General features: G+C 51.3%; 1 protein-coding gene across 1 annotated transcript in view; it reads right to left on the bottom strand.

Annotated features, from left to right (window-relative positions):
* Positions 1–20125, bottom strand: part of LOC104027345 (fer-1-like protein 4) — a 40381-nt gene that overhangs the window by 4777 nt on the left and 15479 nt on the right. Inside the window, exons 19-40 of the mRNA XM_075720992.1 lie at positions 19972–20072; positions 19312–19399; positions 17928–18044; positions 16301–16453; positions 15878–16061; positions 15196–15320; positions 14667–14801; positions 13283–13456; positions 12923–13039; positions 12406–12567; positions 11928–12087; positions 10724–10827; positions 10199–10330; positions 9528–9576; positions 8737–8843; positions 8256–8387; positions 6143–6253; positions 5564–5691; positions 4887–5057; positions 3938–4092; positions 1984–2162; positions 834–919 (exon numbers count right to left, since the gene is read on the bottom strand). Coding sequence (XP_075577107.1) covers positions 834–919; positions 1984–2162; positions 3938–4092; positions 4887–5057; positions 5564–5691; positions 6143–6253; positions 8256–8387; positions 8737–8843; positions 9528–9576; positions 10199–10330; positions 10724–10827; positions 11928–12087; positions 12406–12567; positions 12923–13039; positions 13283–13456; positions 14667–14801; positions 15196–15320; positions 15878–16061; positions 16301–16453; positions 17928–18044; positions 19312–19399; positions 19972–20072 — 2870 coding nt within the window. The remainder of the gene's footprint in view (positions 1–833; positions 920–1983; positions 2163–3937; positions 4093–4886; positions 5058–5563; positions 5692–6142; positions 6254–8255; positions 8388–8736; positions 8844–9527; positions 9577–10198; positions 10331–10723; positions 10828–11927; positions 12088–12405; positions 12568–12922; positions 13040–13282; positions 13457–14666; positions 14802–15195; positions 15321–15877; positions 16062–16300; positions 16454–17927; positions 18045–19311; positions 19400–19971; positions 20073–20125) is intronic.

Genomic DNA, 20125 nt, shown 5'->3' with positions numbered 1-20125 from the left:
GATCCACCCAGCAGCCCCTAGCCATAGGAGCACAGAAAAGCTTAGGCAGGAAGGGACCTCTGAAGTCTCTGCTCCAACCTCTTGCTCTAACTTCATAGTAGATCAGATTACTCAGGGCCTTGTCTGCATGAGTTTTGAATACCTCCAAGGATGGATATCCCAGCACCTCTCTGGGTCACTCTGTCCCTATCCCAGGGTAGCTTCACTCTCATTGGGAAAATGTTTTCCCTATACCCACTTGGAGTTTTCCTTGCTGCAATTTGTGTCCATTATCTCTTGTCCTTTCATGTGCACCTCTGAGAGGAATCATAGAATCATTTGGGTTGGAAAAGACCTTTAAGATCATCCAGTTCAACCATTAACCTAACACTACCAAGTCCACCACTAAACCAATTAAGGGTAGAGTAGTAATTTCATGTTTCCTGGCTTGGTGGCTGGATTACTTTTTAATGAAATGAAAATCTGGACCCTCCACCTCAATAGCCCCATCAGATCAGTTGAAACAGCAGATTCAACTTCACTTCTCCAAGCACCCAGATGTCATCTGTACACTAGATGAGTAGCTCTGACCTGGGTTTCTATGACCTTCATGTCCAGCGTTAGAGAGATTAATCCTGCCCTTCACAAACACTTGTGCAGCTGAAGCGCTTATGCCCCATGTCGATAACACCCAAGAAACCATCCCACAGCCAGAGCTGAAGCAGAGAGGAGGGCTGCATGCCAAGCTAGCACAGACCGTCAGCCTGTGCAGGACTCCATGGCACATCCCGTCAGGTATGGTGAGGGACAGTGACCCAGCTCACCGGCCCCAGCCCCACTCCCATGGGTGCTACCTGACAGGCAGTCGCGGCTTGATATTGACAGGTGGTGGTGCAGGGACATCGGTTGGAAACATGTCAATCCACATGTGCAAGGAGCCCTGGTGAGAGAAGACAGCAGAGAAACTGCAAAAGACAGACCACACTCCGGCTTCAAGGAGCAAGGGCTTCCTGCAGGGAAAGCTCTCACTAGAAAGCCACTGCTTGGCTCTCTCCATCCCCAGCACTTCAGAGTGACATGTGACTGGAATTTAGGTAGGGAAAAAATGAAACCTACCAAAAATTGCTTATTTCCCTCCCCACCTTGCTCCCAAGAAAAAACATTTCAGCTGAACTGAGTTAATTTCAAAGAGATGCAAACATGTTCCTCTATCTTAACAAGAAGCATATGATGATGCAACGCTTCAGCATAACCAAGAAAACTAAAAAGTGATGGGTCTGACCCTCCCCCTCCCCACATGCGTTTCCAATGCCAGCCAAAGCCAGAGTGGCTGCAGAGTGACTTACAGACCTCTGGTACCTGAAGGAACAAGAGATGTTCAGTGCAGGACACTGAAATGCCTGAGCTCAGATCACTGCACTGCACAGAACTGAGAAGGAATGTTTCTCCTCCAGCCATCAGTTATGTTGTGCCCCCAGGGAGAAGCCAAGGGGGCAGAACAGGGTTCTTGCAGGGGAGCAAAGCAGCAATGGTAGGGAACAAAGCCGAGGAAGAGGCAGAGATAGGCAAGGACACTACCACCCACCATGATGCATGGTGGTAGGGCTCAGAAGGCAGGGCAGGTCCCCTGCTACCCACACAGCATCCTCATCAGAGCAGTGCTACGTGGCCTGAGGACACAGGAAGGACTCTGGACCACCAGCATTGTGACCACATCAACGGACAGAGGTCCCTTGAGGAAAGGCTGTTCAGAAGCACCATGAGAGGTCAGAGGGTGGATCTGAGCAAAGGACACCCAAGGCCAACAGTCCTCACTTCATAGCAGGGCCAGCCATCCACAGACACAGCTCCAGTCACCCACCCAGGAAGGTGCAATGCATGGGATTCATGCCATGATGAGGAGACAAAAGGACAACAGGGGACCAGCCAGAGGGCTGGGAAACAGCTGCCCTGAAGGTCCTTCCCCAGTGCAACGTCTAGGCTGGGCAAGGAAACACATCTCACCTGCACAAGCCCGGGGTTCTCTGGGTTGTACAGGGACCGGATCTCCACATGCTCTGGTACCAGCTTGTACCCGTATCCTGGCATCTCTTCCCAGTGCTGCAGGACGTACAAAGCCTTATGTTCATCATCCACGGACCAAGTCTCATCTGCCACTCCTCTCTTGTTCCTCACAGAGGCCTCTGCAGCAGGACACAGCCAGGTAGAAGATGAAGGTGTCTGGCCAGCAAGAGCCACACCACAACGTATGTCATAGGCACAAGTAAGGGAAGATGATGGACTGGGCAAACAAGCACCTCCACAGAAAAACAATATGGGGAGAAGCAGGAGGGTGAGGATGAAGGGAAGGAGTTCAATATATTGCAGTGATGAGGAAAACTGTAGGCAGGAAGACAAACAAGCTAAGAGAAGTAAGAGGAAAAGGGCAAAAAAGATTTTACTGTGGCCCTAGGAAAAGGATCCAGGGGACGTTGAGGAGGATGTGACCCTCTGGGGCAGTTGAAGCCCCCATGTCTCTGTGGTAGTGCCAGCAGATCCATGGATGATAGGTTTTGCCCTAGAAGTGCTCCAGGAAAGCACCACTTGTCACTTGGCAGTGACATGCAGCTGCGCTCTCCATTAATTAATGGAGATTAATTGACTCATTTGGCACACCGAAGCCAAATGGCAGTTCAAGACCAAATCCTGCTGGTGGGGAGAAAAGCAGGAACCAACAGGTGAGGAAGCAATGACCCACCCACTCCTGGGTTTATGGAGAGCATCTGCCCTGTGGAGATCAGTCCGAGACCGAAACCACCCCAGGCAGTCCCTGAGCACAGCAGAGGCTCACGGGGCACCAACTGCAGCCATGGCTCTCAGGAACACTAGGAGAGCACCTTGTTTCTCCCTTCCAGCTACCCAGTGACCTGAGAAAAGGGGAAAAGGGCTTTTGGAGGCTCCTTGCCCTCTCCTGCACAGGATTTCTTTCCCTTTCATGACATAAGCCATAGAGGCCAGCAGAAAGCTGAGGAACAGCAGCACTGAAATGAACAGAAGGTAAAGTTGGCTGTACAGATCAGTCCCCCCTCTCTGGGCAGGTCGGGCACAGGGATCGTTCCTTCTGCAGGCTACATAGCATTGCCTTGCAGGACCCAGCCATCCACAAGTGGGCCACATCCACTCCATCCTTTCCTCCAGGCTGGATTTGATTGCACAGGTGTTGGCCACTGAAAGGAACATGCACAGCAGGGACAGGCCTGTGCTCAGGGAAGTTCTCCATCACTGCTGGCAGAGGGCATGAAAGGTTGCTGTGTTCTTGGACATCCGTGGCCCTGGCTCAGGGTTTGTAATGCCAGTGGGGAGGAAAGAAAAACAGCAAAGGAGAAGCAGAAGCTGCCCACAAGGAGGAAATCAACAGTAGTGAGGAGCAGTGGGGAGTCACCCAAGGCACCCAAAGCTACCAGAAGCAGAGAGCATCCCTGAAGAACAAAGCCAGCTAAAACAGGAAAGGAGGCTGAACCCCCCCCCAAAAAAAAACCCCAAAACCAATGCCAGTATCTTGCTGATGGTGGTCACGAGCAGATGGAGGTACAGCTTTGTGCCAGTGTCAGCCACCAGAATAAGCTATGCCTTCTGTGGCTGCACAAGCCATCAAACCCCCGTGTGCATCACTGCTGTGCAAGCGGGTTTACTTTGCTCCACCTGCTGCCTGGGAAGCTATTTTGGGACCTAATGGCCTGGACCACATTTTCCCCCAGTGCAACACCGGCATCCACTGAAACCAGGCCACTGAGCACCAAGGATGCTCCCCATGGTGACCCAGAAAGCTGGGTCATGCAGGGCACAGAGTTGGGGCAACCAGCCTGGACACTTCAGGGAAGAGAAGCTGGTGGGTTCCCAGACCTCTCACCAGCACGCGCACTGCTGAGCACAGGCAGCTCTTTAAGGGAGCAGTCATTGTTCCCGAAGCCCTCTGTACCTTCAGGGAAAGCCTCTGGAGGGACCTTGAATATTTTATTGTTCACTTTGACCTCCTCCCGTCTGTACTCTGCTGCAGGGAGGGAGTTTTTCTTGCATAAACTATCCAAGATCTGTGTGGGCTTGAAAGCGTCTCGCCACATGTTGTAGCCATTTCTGCAGAGAAGGGAGAACATTGACAATATCTTCAGCTTAGACACAACAGGCTTTTTTCCTAGGCTGTGAAATGCCCTGCCTTCCCTACAGGACAGGCTATGCCACCAGATCACTGCTCAGATTTTCACTGGGAAAACCACAGGCACACAAAAGCTTAATGAATGAAAAGCTTAACAAGCTCTCCTCCCCCAGAACAAGCCAGGCTGGCACCCCACAGAACCATTAGCTTCAGGGCAGCACCAGGAGCAATTCCAGCTGCAGTTCGTAAGTGGGAGAGAGGTTTTAGCAGCGCTGGGGACTCAACTCCATCCTCACCGCTAATTCTCCAGTAGCATGGCAGGAGAAGAGACATTTACAGAAAACTGGCCAAAGACACCAGAGAATCCATACTGAATGAGGCCAAAGAAAAACAGGTGTCATGAGCCTTGCTGCTCACACAGTTAGCTACTGCCAGAGAAACTGCCCTACTTTTCTGAAAGAGGTCAAAATCACATCAATGTCAAGTGAGCCCTTTTCCCCCAGAACACCAATATGAAAGCATTAAAGAATTTTTTGCTACTATATGCAAAATATATTAGTCTACAGTAGGAATTACAGCTATCACAGGAAGCTGGTAGGAGTCTGAATGAGATGAAGTTATCCGTGTAACTTATAGTGAATCCGTGGGACACCTGCTCAAAGAATACCGTGCATGGAAGCTCTGACCTGCAAAACTGGAGGTACTCTGTTACCCACCCAAATGGTAGGCAAGAAGAATGTGCCTCATGGCCCTAATGTGTCACACCTGTACCTACATGTCATACTGAGAAGCAACTCCACAGTTGGCCCTGTGCTTGCTGTAGAATCGATTCTCCAAGTCAATCTTGGTCTCCCCAATCAGATCATCAGATCCAACCAAATCATGGTCAAATATTGCCACAGTGAGTTCTGATTCCATGGGAAAGGAGACTGTCAGCTCCACAACTCTGGACAGAAGCAGACAGGGAGAATGCAATTAGCAAAGAGGATGGAAATGAAACACATGCTCTGCTTTGATCATCCTACACAGTTAAGACCTGTATTTGACAACTCAAAGACCTCTGATAGAGTTTGGTTCTCCATAAGTTCAGTGTGCAGTTTTTGCTGCGTGCTGTTTTCAGTGTGCATGTTCAAACAAAGGAGTTACTTTTCCAGGAATGTATGCCCTTGGATAGAAGTCCTGGAGCTAGGGAAAAACCTCTCCAGTGCTCTGTTCCTGCTTGGCTTGCTACTTTGTCTGTTAAATCAAGCCCTTGGGAGTGCTCCCCTCCTAACCCAAGACACTTATGGCTCCTGTGTCAGCCAGAGGCAAGAGACATGCCTGGGACCTTTGTGTTACAGCACAAGATTCTCCAGCACAAAGGAACATAAGACCACACATGCTGGGCCACAGCCTGAGCCACAGATTTGCACTATTCCCATTAAACCTGCTAGAAGAAAACTTCCTGCATACTCTCCAAACACAGGATTGAGCTGCTTTGGGATGTATCGCTCCTTTGTGTCCTTCTGCTCCTGCCCCACAGTCACCACCACGTAGGGGTCTGCCTTGCCGTTGGGGTCTGCTGGAGACAGGTTCGTAGCCTGGAATACACAGAGGTTCTGCCATACATCAACTGCAGCGAGCAACCTGCACAAGGAACACTGCACAGGCCTGAGACCCCCCCAAGCCCACTGGTCAGGTCCCTCCAGCAGCTGCCCTGGCAGTGAAACAGGCACTTGTTCCCACACAAATCCCCACTCAACAAGCCACCAATGTCTCCAGCTGTTGGCCCACCTACTTGCTCACTGTCTCAAGGCAGATGAGGAGCCAAGAAATGCCCATCTGGATTTTTAGCACCTCCTGAAGCTACAAAGCATGGAAGGCTCCCCATGGACAACATGAGCTGACTTCCACTGGGCTGGCAGAGCCTTCAAGCCAGCATCGAGCTTTTCACAAGTGCCACTGCTCATATTTACTGAGCAGAGAATGGCAGGAGTTCCATAGGGAGGGACAGACCTCCAAGCATTACTGCCACCACCACCAGAGACTTACCTTAACAATGTAAACTCTTACGAGAACCTTGATGGGTCTGTTCCTTGGAATGCCCTCGGAGACCCTGGGCTCCGTGCCAGCTTCCTCAGTGGGGTAGACATAGAAGGAGCCCTGCAGAAAAGACATTGCAAGTAACAACTAGATACAAAAGACAATACCTCAGGGGATTGGAGCCACCAAGACCAGCTTCACCTGCCAACTGGAAAATCAGAGCCATTGCCCCATGCAGACCACAGACACCCTGCACCCATGGGACAGTCCTTTCCAAAGGCACTGTCATGTCCACATGGACCAGGCAGTCCCTGTTTGCAAGTTAGGCTGCAGGCTGTCAGACCATTGCCAATGCCAGAAGATCTGAACATCTCCAGCCACTTTGGACTGCCAAAGGCAGGGAGCACCAAAGGTTTTCTAGGGAGCTTCTTAAATCAGCTTCTGTAGTTGATATTTCAGAGTCTTCAAGAGCTCCTGGGTGGGAGGACGATGCCTCTTTTAAACAAGTTTTACTAATTTTAAAACCAGTGAAAATCACTAATTCTTATTTGCATACTGAACATACCCAGAGGCCCCAACCAGAATAAGAGTCCTTTATGCTTCATGCTTTCTCCTTGCAAGAGCTATAAAATCTAAATCAGGTGCATTGATCAGCTAACAAAGGACCATAGTACACAATTGCTTCAACAGGCACCAACAGTACCCTGGCCATGACACAATGTGGCCTCACATCACCACAGAACCATAGAATCATTTAGGTTGGAAAAGACCTTTAAGATCATCCAGTCCAACCATTAACCTAACACTGCCAAGTCCATCACTAAACCAATTAAGGGTAGAGTAGTAATTTCATGTTTCCTGGCTTGCTGGCTGGATTATTTTTTAATGAAAGTAAAAACTAGGAATCATTAAGGTTGGAAAGGGTCTCTAAGATCATCAGTCCAACCATGAACCCAACACCACCATGCCCACTAAACCATGTCCCAGAGTGCCATGTCTACCGCTTTTTGAACACCTTCAGGGATGGTGACTCCACCACCTCTCTGGGCAGCCTGTTCCAATGATTGACTACCCTTTCCATGAAGAAATTTCTCCTAATATCCAATCTAAACCTCCCCTGGCGCAGCTTGAGCCCATTTCCTCTCGTCCTATCGCTAACTACTTGGGAGGAGAGACCAACACCCACCTCACTACAACCTCCTGTCAGGGAGTTGTAGAGAGCGATCAGGTCTCCCCTCAGCCTCCTCTTCTCCAGGCTAAAGAATCCCAGTTCCCTCAGCCGCTCCCCACCAGCCCTGTGCTCCAGACCCTTCACCAGCTCCATTGCCCTTCTCTGGACACGCTCCAGCATCTCAATGTCTTTCTTGTATTGAGGGGCCCAAAACTGGACACAGCATTCCAGGTGCGGCCTCAGGTGCGGCCTCACCAGCGCCGAGTACAGGGGGACAATCACCTCCCTGCTCCTGCTGGCCACACTATTCCTGACACAAGCCAGGGTGCTGTTGGCCGCCTTGGCCACCTGGGCACACTGCTGGCTCATGCTCAGCCGCTGTCGACCAACACCCCCAGGTCCTTTTCGGCCAGGCAGCTTTCCAGCCACTCTTCCCCAAGCCTGTAGCGCTGCATGGGGTTGTTGTGAGCCAAGTGCAGGACCCAGCACTTGGCCTTGTTGAACCTCATACAGTTGGCCTTGTCCCATCGGTCCAGGCTGTCAGGTCCCTCTGCAGGGCCATCCTACCCTCGGGCAGATCGACGCTCCCACCCAGTTCAGTGTCGTCTGCGAACATACTGAGGGTGCACGCAATCCCCTCATCCAGATCGTTGATAAAGATGTTAAACAAGACCGGCCCCAAAACAGAGCCCTGGGGAACACTGCTTGTGACCAGTCGCCAACTGGATTTAATTCCATTCACCACAACTCTCTGGGCTTGGCCACCCAGCCAGTTTTTTACCCAGCAAAGAGTACGCCCGTCCAAGCCATGAGCCGCCAGCTTCCTTAGGAGAATGCTGCACATACAGGCACTCTCCAAGGCTTTGCTGGTGTCAGCATGCTCTGAAATACAGGTTGTCCTAAGAATTTTGTTCCACATACAGCACAAATGTCATTCAAATGAAACAGTACCTTGTACTTCCCCACAAAATGTTCATCCTCGTTTCCATCTTCATCCTCATTTGCTTTGCCACGATGAAGGGGAAAAATACACAGCCAGTCTTCAAAATTAGCAAACTCATTTTCCAGCTCAGAGTTGTAGATCTGAAATAAGTAGAAGGTAATTTTAGGCCTTCTCCTGCCATCTTAAAGGGGACGAGAGTCAGAAAGACCATCCTTTCCCTGCCATTTCAGCTGGTCCTACCTTACCCCTGTATTAGTCAGTGCAGGGTATTATGGTTTTCCCTTATACCCCCAGGTCCATCCTCAGATGTGCACACATATCCCAGCTTGGATCCAAGCTCTCACTAGCTGTTTCAAAGCCCAGCAACAATGGGGGCCCAGTGCACACTGCAGGTTCTCCTACCAATCTAACCTCCATGCAGGGAGGTGAGGAGGACATGGACAAAGGGCCAGGGCTGAAAGAGGCCAGATCTGTCACCCCAATAATCACCTGAAGGGTGGCAATGAGCTTCCTCTTGGGTCGAGCAGGTTCAGCTTCAATTACTGCCTCATCTTCTGCTTCCATGTCAATGGAGGATGCATTTAAATTCCCTCCATCTATAAATGGCAATAAGAGATTAGGAAATGTTCTGATCTCTCCCATCATCTCAAGTGTCTGTCCATGAAATGACCCCAGCAACAGCCCTTTCACCCAGGGCTTTGACCTGTGTCAGGGTAACTGGAGCTATTGCTACCTGTAACAGGTGTTCTTACGGCATCCCAGGTTTTCCGGCAAGGCATGGCTGGATGGGTTGGAGGAGAAAAATTGGCACAGACTTGCTTGCCTGCATGGCTACTGCTTAGGAAGGAAGTGGGCAGAGACCAAATGGAGGAAGGTGGCTGGACCAGCCCACAGGTGCTGTCAGGGAAGGCAAAATGAGAGCTAATCCTCTTTGGATGGATGCTTATTTGATGGACTGCTGTTTTGGGTGGATGTCTAACTGAAGCATCACTACCACTTTGGACACAGGCAGCTGTGCATGGAAAGAGCATAGTTAGACCTTTTCTTTCAACACAGTTTTCCAAACTTTTCTGAGACAAGTTTGGTGTTTTCAACTTGAAATAGCCTTTGTTAGCCCTTGTCAATGTTTCCAGTCTCTCTGCTCCCTTTTGTGTTGTTTTTGCTGAATGTTGCAAAGCCATTGCCTGCTCAGACCCCATTCCCACAAGCCCAGCACCCTCTGGGATGGTGTAAGTCCTGGCTCTCCCCACAGAAGAGCTAGGTATTGCTAGAGGACTCACCTGCATCATTCAGGTCATCATTCTCAGCATCTTCCTCATCACTGCGTGTCTGAAATACACACAAACAGTCACCCAACATCTCTGACAGTAAAGGCTTCTCCATCCAAGCATAGGACACTGTTCAAAGCTTTCCTGCCAGCAGAGTCAGTAATACCTAGCCTGAGATCGTTTAGCATTAACATCATTGCAGGAGGGTATCCAATGACTGCCTTAATGACCTTTTCTTCTCCCCAGATCTTCCTGCTGGCTTTTTTGTTTGGGATTTAAGGGACACAGGGCAAGGAAGGAAATCTGGGGCAGACCTGCTCCCATAGCACATCCTGGGAAGACAGCCAGGACAGAGAGCAAGCAGCATGAAAGCCCCTGCATTGCAGCTAAAATCAGCAATGTCACATTTTCAGGAGTGCCTCAACAAAAGCCCCATTGCATTCTCCAAACCACTTGGGCACGTAGCCTCAGGGATGTTTCAACATCCATTGCCTGCTGAAATCAGTCGACCTGGTGGATGCTTGATACCTGGCTACCTTAAGTGTGCTTGATGCACAAAAGCCCGTATCTTCATGCAGATCCATGCCAGGAGGGCTCCTGTGACCTCAGTGCTGTTGAAAACACCTCCCACAAGCCAGTGCAGCCACTTTTTCCCTCTGCTGGCAGCTGTCACAAAAGATTACCTGGTTATATAGCTCCTTCAGGGACTCGTAGTACTTGGACCACCAATCCAGTTCTTCCAGCTCTGGTTTTTCCTCTTCATATTCATCCTCCTTCTTTACAAGTTTATTGATAGGAATTTTCTTCAAAGGAGCCTTAAAAGAACAGAGAAAAGGGTTCAGAGGGAGGAAACAACCACCAGGACACCCACGCAACCTTCCTCTAGTGCCCTGGGAGCCTCTAGCAGAGGCTCAGCTTTCAGGCAGAGCACAGGAGGTGAAAAGCTACCTGTAACCCCAGGTTTGCGCTTTGCTACAACAGCAGCAGTTCTCAAGGCACAAAGCAGCACAGGTCTCCTCCCCGTGCCAGAGTGCAGACATGTAACAGTGCTGATGAACACACAGGGGAGGAGTGTTTGGGTCCAGAGCAAAAACTGGTGCTTGAAATCTAACTCTGAACTTCTGAACTTCCAAACTTCCTTTTTTGTTTGTAGACTTCAGTTTGGCTTTCCACACTTCAAAATTTGCTGGGCCCAACACATCACTCACCTTCACAAGACTCAGGGGGTGAGTGCTGCGACCTGGGTCACCAGCTGCCAGGCCAATGTTTACCACGGTCTGACTGCAAAGATGCTGGGATGAGACCTTCCGAGCTGAGATGAAGAGAAAGACCTTCATGTTTCCATGCCTTTATTTCTGCCCACAGCTTCCTACTTTTTGGCCAGTTGTTATTCCACAGGAAAACCCTCCTTGTTACCCCAGTATAGTGTGATTGCTTTTAAAGCTTTTGATAGTAGACCCCGCAAAAATATTATTGGAAATTCAAGTACAGTGCTGAGACTGGCCACCATCATCATCAACATGCCTGTTGCTGACTCCCAGGAATTCAGATTTATGAGTTACACCTTCCCTACTCAGAAATGACCACAGATCGATCAATTCTTTGCTTCTTCCCCTTCGTGCCATATTTATTTACACACTTCCAGGAGCTCTGGCTGTTGCTATCACAGAGCTATTTAGTGAATCCGTTACCCAATGAATAGACCTCACAGAACAACGTGAGAGAAGCGTAAACCTTTCAATCCTTGGTCTTAGTGGACCAGCTCCCTAAAGCTTGATGGAGGTCTCACTGGGGACAGGTCTCCAGCCCGGCTACACAGAGGGTTGGAAATAGGTGAATACAGCAGTCCGTCCCAGGCTAGTCATCTTTGATTCTAGACACAAACCTTCCACGAGGATAAGTTACTGCCTAGTATCTAGCCCCAGCCAAATGTCCTGCTGGACTAAGACGTCTTCACAAGCCATTCTCCCTTCTCTAGTTTCTACAAATGTAAGGCAAACAGTGCCTGGGAAAGAAACCCCAAGGAGGTGCCACATCCACAGATGAACAGTCCTGCCAGACTGATGAACCCCCGCTGCTGGTGGGGAGGCAAATGTTAAGCTAACCTTGGAGAAAACAGTCTGTAAATTGCCCTTTGCCATTGCCAAAGAGGGATGCCAGCCCTTAGACAGCACTCCATTGCTTGGTGGCTGCTGCTGCTTCCCAAACACCAGTCTGGAGCCAAGTGCTACAGATCAGGATCACAAACTGCCTCCAACCCTAACCTGCCCCACACTGTGCTTTTGCTGGGCATCTTATGGGTCTCAGGAGAGGACTTTGCTGCCTGCCTAGGAAGGAGAGGAAGGGCCAGGGATCTCTGCCACTGGCAGAACCTGTCTGCTGCCTCCACGGGAGCCTCGCCAAGCAGCTCACCTTTGGGCATGTCTTCTGGTTCCTCCTCCAGCTCTCTGGGAGAGAATTTCATCACATCGGACACAACGTGGGTACCCACCAGCACAGTGTGCCCAAACGCCCGCTTTTCCACCACGAAGATGCTGAGGGGAGGGTGCAGGTAGACCTGCTCTGGGAGCTCCTGCAAAAAAAACATGCACAGGGTTTGCAGGAGCAAGGGCGATACTCGTGGCAGCCCCACCACATGCAGGGAGGTCTGATGGCACCTTGCAGCTCTGCCCAAAAACCAAAGCCTTGTGGTGACAGGCGATGGCTGAGACTGCTTTTGGAAGGCAATTTCACAAAGGTTTTGATCTGCAGCTGAACCATGTGGCCACAGGAGAGCAAAACCCTGGGGGCAGCTCCCCCCCTGTTACCTTGCCCCATGCAGACAGTGGTGCATGAGTGCAGGATGGCCATGGTGCATCCTGGCATGGCAGGACCCCCCCTTCCCACTCACCACGTCCATGTATTTGACCAGTTCAGTGAAGTTGGGGTTCTCTTTGTAGGCCACGATCACCTCCGACTCCACCTTCTTGCCAGCACATTCAATGACCACCTGCGGCTGATCGACCTCAAACAGGTTCACCCGCTTCAGGTCCCGGAGGCCCCAGAACAAGATCTGAAGCACAACACAAAGTCGCTGGGCTGCTTGAGACATGCCAGGCATGGCATGGCCACACAGCCTGCAACCCTGCCCAGTGCTGCCACCCCACTCACCCTGCAGGACACAGACCGCAAGGGAGGCATGAGGCTACCCTCCCAACCCAGCCACCCAACAGCACCGGCTGTTAAACTGCTGAGATCATTTCTCCTTTGTGTCAAGCACCTCTGTTTCTGGCATCTGCTCAGGCCTCAGAGGCACATTTGAGCTCTAAACCCAACTCCCTCCCCAAGCCCTGCCCTCTGCACAGACCAGCTGCGCTGTCTGCTTGGGGCAGTCCAGTGGGGAGCCAGCCCAGTAGAAGGCAGCGCACCTCTATGCGAAACTCCTTCAGCACTGGGCGGATGCCCTCAGGGATGATGAACCGTCCAGCATGGGGGTCTCCCAGGTAGTCGGGCTCCTTCGGCTCCACGTCCTCGGGCACTGACGGCTGAACAGGTGGAGCCAGGGCACACCAAGCAATGAAAGCCATTTCTACTCCATGACATGCCCCCTCTCCCTCCCCTCTTGATCTGTGCTCACAGGCTCTGTCCCTGCAGCCTCCCTTCAGTTGAAAGCCAGATGTGGCTTTCAACAGGGAATCCTCTGGTGGGTCCCACACAACCAGCTCCTCACCCACACAGCTCTCCCCAGAGAGCTGGCAACCATGTGCCGCTTCCTACAAGCCCATTACCTCCAAATAGCCACTGTAATCCAGCTCAATCAGCTCAAAAGTGGCAATGAGCTCTCCCGCTGCTTTGGTGCCTTTGTAGAAATCAAAGAACTGCAGCGCAGGTTTGGTGTATGGCTCATCGACCAGCTTCACCTGCGGGATGGCAAAGGCCTGGCCAAGGAACTTGGGGGAGCCCTGTGGGAAAGGGGGGAATGGGTCAAAGCATCCCTGTGTTATCTCACCACCTCAGAGAAAAGACCACCACTAATTCCAGCCAATCTGGGACAGCACAAGACCGCTCTTCCACCTTTGCCATCCTCTGCTCTGATTTCCTCTGCTGCATCCAGAGCTGCAGCACTTCCTCTTAACTCCCAGTCCATCTCCATGCGGAACTGGACAAACAGCCCTCCGTGCACCAGAGAACATCAAAGCTAGCTCATGTTGCTCAGAGTCTCATCCAGCCAGGGTTTGAATGTCTCCAAGGATGGAGATCCCATGAGTTCTCTGAGCTCCAGGCCCAGCATTTGAACTCCCTCTAGATGAAAATTGATTCCTTATATCAAGTTGGATTTTTCTCTTGTTCCAACTTGTGTCCATTGCCTGTCATCCTGCCCCTCAGTACCTCCAAGAGAAGTCCGACTCCACCTTTTCTACCCTCTCCCATCAGGCAGCTGCAGGCAGCAATAAGACACTGCCTTTGCCTCATCTTCTCCAGGCTGAATATACCCAGCTCTCCACCTCTCCTCACTCTGTCCTGTGCTCCAACCCCAAGCATCTTCGTGGCCTCCTCTGGACTCGCTCCAGTATGTCAGTGTCTGTCTTGTACTGGGACCCCGGAAAGCTGCTGAGCTCCACAGGAGAATCTGGTGTGAGTTATGCCATTCCCCTTACGATAACAAAGAGGCCCCAAGAGAAGAGTGTGACTTCAAAGTACTAATGAAGAGAGAAAAGGGAGGACTGAGGAAGGATGGGAGATGACACCTGGGAGACAAAGAGGAAGGAACAGCCCTAAGAGCTATATCATCTACCCCTGGCTACAAGCCCTCTGCAATGTGACCCTGCCGAGGAAGTGGAGCAGGCAGCTGGGAGAGGCGCAGTGTTTCTCCAAAGAGGAGAGATCGTGGATCCACCGAGCACTCATCAGGCCCTGGCTCAGGGCATCTCTGAGCCATCTGCACACTGCAGCCAGCAGCTTCACCCCAGCTCATAGCAGAAGCCTGCAGAAAGTCTCAACCTCAGCCACAGCCCCCAGGACTCACCACCACCCATGGACCAGGATCAAGCTGAGTCATGGAAACCAAACAGAGATGTGGCTTCTAAGTGCCCACTCACAGCACCCACTCAGAGCTCCTCTGCCTTCCCTGTCCTGGAAATGACAGCAGGAGGGCAGCATGGCCGCACTTACAAATTTATTATGGCTGAAAAGGTTGATTATAATGATGGGGGTCTCTGTTTTCAACTCTTCTTTTTTCCCATCAATAATGAGCTGGTCAAACAGAAGCAGCTCGTTCCACATGGGGCTCAGTGTCTCCTCCAGCATCTGCAGACAGAGACAGGAGGCCTGAGTGTACCACAGCCAGTGGCAACAAACCACATGCACTTTGTGAAGAGAATGAGGAAGCGTGGCTCACCCCCTCTCCCACGCAGCTGGTGCCTGGCAGGAGGGGAGATGGTAAAAGCATGAAATCAGCACTTGGAGACAACTAGCACATGCCAATCAACCTTTGAGACCATGCCCAGCGATATATATATTTTGTCAAATTTCCCTGAACATAGTCACACTGCCCAGAGCACACAAATACCTTGTGCCTGGAGTTACAAAACTTCCAGGGGGACTGCCCCAGCACTGGCCTTCAGCGTGTCAGTGAGGACATGATGATTTTCCTTTCCCCAAGTCCCCAAGAAGGCAGAGGCAAGAGTTTAAGTGGTCTCACCCTGGTGGTCTGGCAATGAGTCGAAAACACCACTCTTGCAAATGGATCTGAAAGGCCATTGTCATCTGCAGGGAGGATCCCTCGAGCCTGATACAGATGGGCTCGGAGCTGGAAATAGCTGAAATCTGGTAAGAAAAAAAGAGAGGTCCCAGTTCCCCAATCCAGCCCTGTGTGAGGCCAAAAGAATGCATGAAGAAGAGGGCCAGACAGGTAGGAGTGCGCACATCCTGCAAGGAATGGGTGCCACTTCTAGGGGCGCTCACTATTGTTCTCAGAAGGCCAGCACATCTCAAAAAGTTTGGCCAAATAAGACAAGCTCAGCAGGCTCCCCAGACACCTCTGGGAAGGACATGATGTGAAATGTGCAGTGATCTGCTGTGAGCATCTGCTGTGGGGGAGCACCACCAGGCCTCAGCAAAGGGTCAGACCTCATGCCCACTGCCAGTTTGGCAGCACATTTAGCGCCTGCGAAGCACCTGTCCTGCCTGCTGCTCCAGCTGTGAGTGTGCAAACACGTCCCCATGAAAGCAAACTGGTCCCCCTGTCCCAGTCATGCCTTGGAGATGATGTAGAGATGATAGATCAGGTCCTAATCCTTGGACACTGACCCTGGGGCAGGACCTCTCACCTCTCTGCTCTCCTGCTCACAGTTAAGCCATGGAAAAGCGGCATCTGCACTCACCATCCCTGCTGAGCCGGCTGGGAGGACTGTATGCCGAGAGCTGGGCTATCTCCTGTCCGCTCTCAGAGAGGTACTTGAACTCCTCAGGCAGCTCTGCCAAACAGTTCTTTGCATATTTTGTTACCCCAAGCCACATGTAGATTTCCAGTTTGGCAAAGATCTCACCAGTGTGTAAGCGAGGGACCTGAAAGCACAGAAGGTTTACCAGGTTTTCCATCTCAGCCTTCAGACCAAGATGATCACCACCAGCCAGTGACTGACTGAAAAGCACAGGAGACAGAACACCATACTGGCAGAGGCAAAAGGCAGTGGTGGAGCCAGAGCTGTGTTTCCTTGTGAACTCCAGGATTTCAGGAAGGAGGGCTGGAAGCAAGGAGAGAGAAGCAGTGTGAAGCAAGCACACTGTTTTGGTATAAACCCTACCTTCATAAAGACAGTCTGGATCTTTGCACAGTCCTTGCCTTTCTCCTCTTCAACTACGGAGTAGAGGATGTTCTGTGCAGGAACTCTTGCATATGCCACACGTCTGTTGTTGCTGAGCATCCAGATGAGGACATCAGGGAGGGTGCACTGGGGCTGGAGGGAGGAAAGAGATGAATGGCACAGTAGAGGAACAGCACATATCTTGTCCTCCCTCCACTGACATGGTGAAAGCTGTGTCTCCTCGCAGGGGGGACTGCTGGCTGCACGGTGCTTTGGAGATCCAGAAGCAAATGAAGAGCCTAATGTTGGGCACATGCTTCTGTAAGTCTCAGCCCTGCAATATGGCTCTGCAGGTTTCTTGGAGGGATCTGCAATCTGCCTTGTTTTTCATTGCAAACACCAGCAGGATGGACTCAACCCCATGCCATGCTGGGAAGCGGGAACCCCCACGACACTGGAGAAGTGGCATTTTACCCCACACCTTTGACAGGAGCCCAAGTGCTGATCCATGGGAAGGAACCACACTAGCTGGCATCCCAGCAACATGAGTGCCCAGCATAAAGCTGCAGTTCGGGTTGAGAGCAGGATTTGCAATAAAGCAAATGTACAGATGGAAGCAATAACTTCTTTTAAACTCTAACCTAAGTTCTCTTCCCCATCTCAGTTTCCCTGCCATTAGTGTTTGCACTTGTACTTGGTACTTGTACTTGCAATTTTTCAGTACACAAGTAGCTGAAGTAATTTATTACTGATTCAAACCAAAACCACCAGCCTCCAAGCAAAGACTAAAAGTGGCAAGGGTATGTGCAGGGCTGACTACAGAGATAGCAACATTCCCACCCGATCGCAGGGAGCAAAATGGGAGGAGGTTCCTCTCTGTCTGGGGGATCGGCTGCAGCCAGCCTGCGAGGCTGGAGCCTGAGGACAGCTTCTCCTGGTGGTGCAAGGATTGACATCTTGGTCACGCTAAAGTCTACCCTCACATAGCTAAAGGGGTGAAAATTATTTGATTTCACCTAGTGAAAGACTTCTCCAAACTGCAACAACATCTGCCCACTTAACTCCAGCAAACATTGCATTCTGGCTTATACTACACAAATGCACTGATTTTCCATCATTACTTAAAATAGAGCCAGTGAAACTCTGAAAATGGAGTCTCTGCTATGGATGAGAGACCTTATTACAATGTAAGTTTGAATTTACAGAAAGCGTCCAGGGCCAGTACCTGGCAGAAGTGCAGGCAGCACAGGCAAGGCTGTTTTCCCAGGCAGGCTGCCCACAGAACCGCTGCAGGCATGGCCTCGGGCTGGCTGAGCAGAGAGGACTGGGAGGCCCAGGTGGCCTGGAGCTGGCCCAGCTCTGCCTCCAACCCAGCGCTGATCTGCTTGGACCCCTGCTCTGTCACCAACAGCCCTGCAAAGCTGCCAACTCTCACGCCTCGTAAGAGCCATTACAATGAAATACAGTAACTTCCAGCAGCTGGAACTTGGGATTTTACACAGCACGGAAAGACAGCAGAGGAAAAGCCCCAATCAGGCTAGTGAGAGCCCCAGAAGCCAGCCAAGTGCCCTCTCCTTGCCCGTGCCCTCTCCTGCTTGGAAACAGGATGCCCTGGGAGCAGCTGTACCTCTTTAGCCATGAAGCGTAGCTTTGTCAGGATCCTCCTTGTCTCCTTAACCTTCTCCTTGACATTGGCTCGAGTCAGCTGCCGCCTCACACGGAGCCCCTGCTTTGCATACAGGATCTGAACAGAGAGCATGGTCGTCACGCACCAGGGCCGGGACCCAGGCACGCCACGCCGGGACCCCTTGGGCACCCCCGTGCGCTGATAGCGTCCAGCCCACCCCATCGCGCCCTGACCTCCACCATGGCTCACTCCCCAGCTGCTGAGAGCAAACCTCCATGGAGCCGTTTAGTGAAGGGTGCCAAGAACTGGAGACTCCAGTAACCCATCCGCTCTGCCGATACCAGCCAGTAACAGAAGTCCATGAGCATCATTTGGGGCAGAAAGATGTGTAAGAAATAAATATTTCAGAAGCTGGTGGTCTAAAGCTCCAGAGAGTGCCTGGTGGAGGCTTTGCACAAGGAGTAACTTGGGGCCACAGAAGTAAGGGAATAAGAAAATGCAGGAAAGTGGAAGACAGGGCTGGGCTTTCATGTCCATTAGTTGATAGACACATCCGAGGAGAGACTTTGTGATGAACCAAAACTAATAATGAAATCCAGAAGGAATTCAGTGTGCAAACCCAGTATGGACTGACAAGGCCAGAAAATTCACCTCTTGGGCTGGTTCTCTCTTTCAGAGAGTCTCAGACTTATCGGAGCACCTTCACCATAGCTCAGGTGATGTGTGGGAGGCAGAGGGAAGGGAGCTGGGACCCAGACATGCCTAAATTTTATTTCCTGCTGCTGTCATTGCATTTTGGTCAGCCTTTCAAAGCTTTGTAGTCTGACGGGTACTATGACTACAGCCGTGCTCTGCTGTGCTCTGATGGAGGGTATGTGACTGTGCCCTCATTCAGCTAGCTGGTCTTGTCTGCAGGATTATGAGTGCCTAGATGTTGTCCTCTCCAGGGACAGGCAGATAGATGGCTGTTGTAGATCTGCTGGATGGGTACCCAGCCTATGGGCTGAGTTTCCAGGGGCACTGGGTCTCAGTGAGCTCCCCCAAAACTGCCTGCAGGAATAGCCTGCACCAAAAGGCCTCCAGCAACCTACTGGACAGCAACACGCATGTGCTCAGCCACATGTGCCCCACAGGAGAGGGAGGATGGCATCAAGGCACAGCTTCTGCATAAAACTGGAGGCAGCCATGGCCAGTCCCTGCCTTTGTTCCCTGTGCTGGAAGCTGTATTGCTCTGAGTGGGAGATGCTGCAGTAAAAGCCTGTGACTGATACCATGAGTCTTAGCCCCAAGTTTCCTTCTTAGCATCAATTCTAGCTGGTCCTCCAGAAATCCCCCAGACCGAGGATTGCACAGGCTCCCACCACCACTAAGCCCCACAGCTTACAATGCTGCGCATCAGGTATTTTGTCCGACATCTGTCAAGGTTGTTTGGATGTGCCATTGTTTTTCTCTCTGTGCTGAGTAAATATTGCCTGCAATGAGAAAAGCAGTACAGGCTCTGCATCCCCTGCACCCAGCTGGCAGAGCTCAGCTCACACAGCAAGGGCACAAGCTCCAAATCCCTGGTACTAAACTGGATGCATCAGAGCCACCACCACCACCCCCCACCCACCCTGCAATGCCCTCTCTTCTGCAAGCTTTTTGATTCAGAAGGTGCCCTGGGGATTTCTCAGCACCTGAGGCTCCCTCTCTACTGTCACCATCACAAGGCTGGGGACTGAAGTGCATATCAGACCCCACTGGGCAGTCACAGAGATTGAAATGCTAGTCTCTTGTCTGCGTGACTGAAGAGAGTGAAGGAAATGTCCTAACATTTAGGAAACATCCAGGAGTCCAGGAACATTGAGGCTGCAATCTGTGACCCCTGTGCTTCCCAGGACTGGGGTCTCCTCTCCAAGCTTGAAGAGCCCCAGGTCGTCCTGGTTTCCTTCCACTCATCCACCTCAAGAGCACAAGAGATCAGGCTGTGCACAGCCCAGGCAGAACATGATACGACCTCCTAACCTGAAAACAAGAAATTTTAGGAAATCAGGGACATGCTAACCTGCATCCAGCTACAAATTCCTCCAGCACCTCTCTGAGCCGCTCTTCTGCTTTAGCCTTTGGCCTTCTCATCAGCTTCTCCACATCGTTCAGCCCCTGCTCCTGTGGGGAAAGAACAACATTGAGGGAGCTTGTGCCTGGCTGCGGGGTCAGAG

Source organism: Pelecanus crispus, chromosome 14 (assembly GCF_030463565.1).
Source record: "Pelecanus crispus isolate bPelCri1 chromosome 14, bPelCri1.pri, whole genome shotgun sequence".
NCBI classification, from domain to species: domain Eukaryota; kingdom Metazoa; phylum Chordata; class Aves; order Pelecaniformes; family Pelecanidae; genus Pelecanus; species Pelecanus crispus.
Note: the sequence above shows the minus strand (reverse complement) of the source record. Positions and strands in the feature narration are given on the sequence as shown.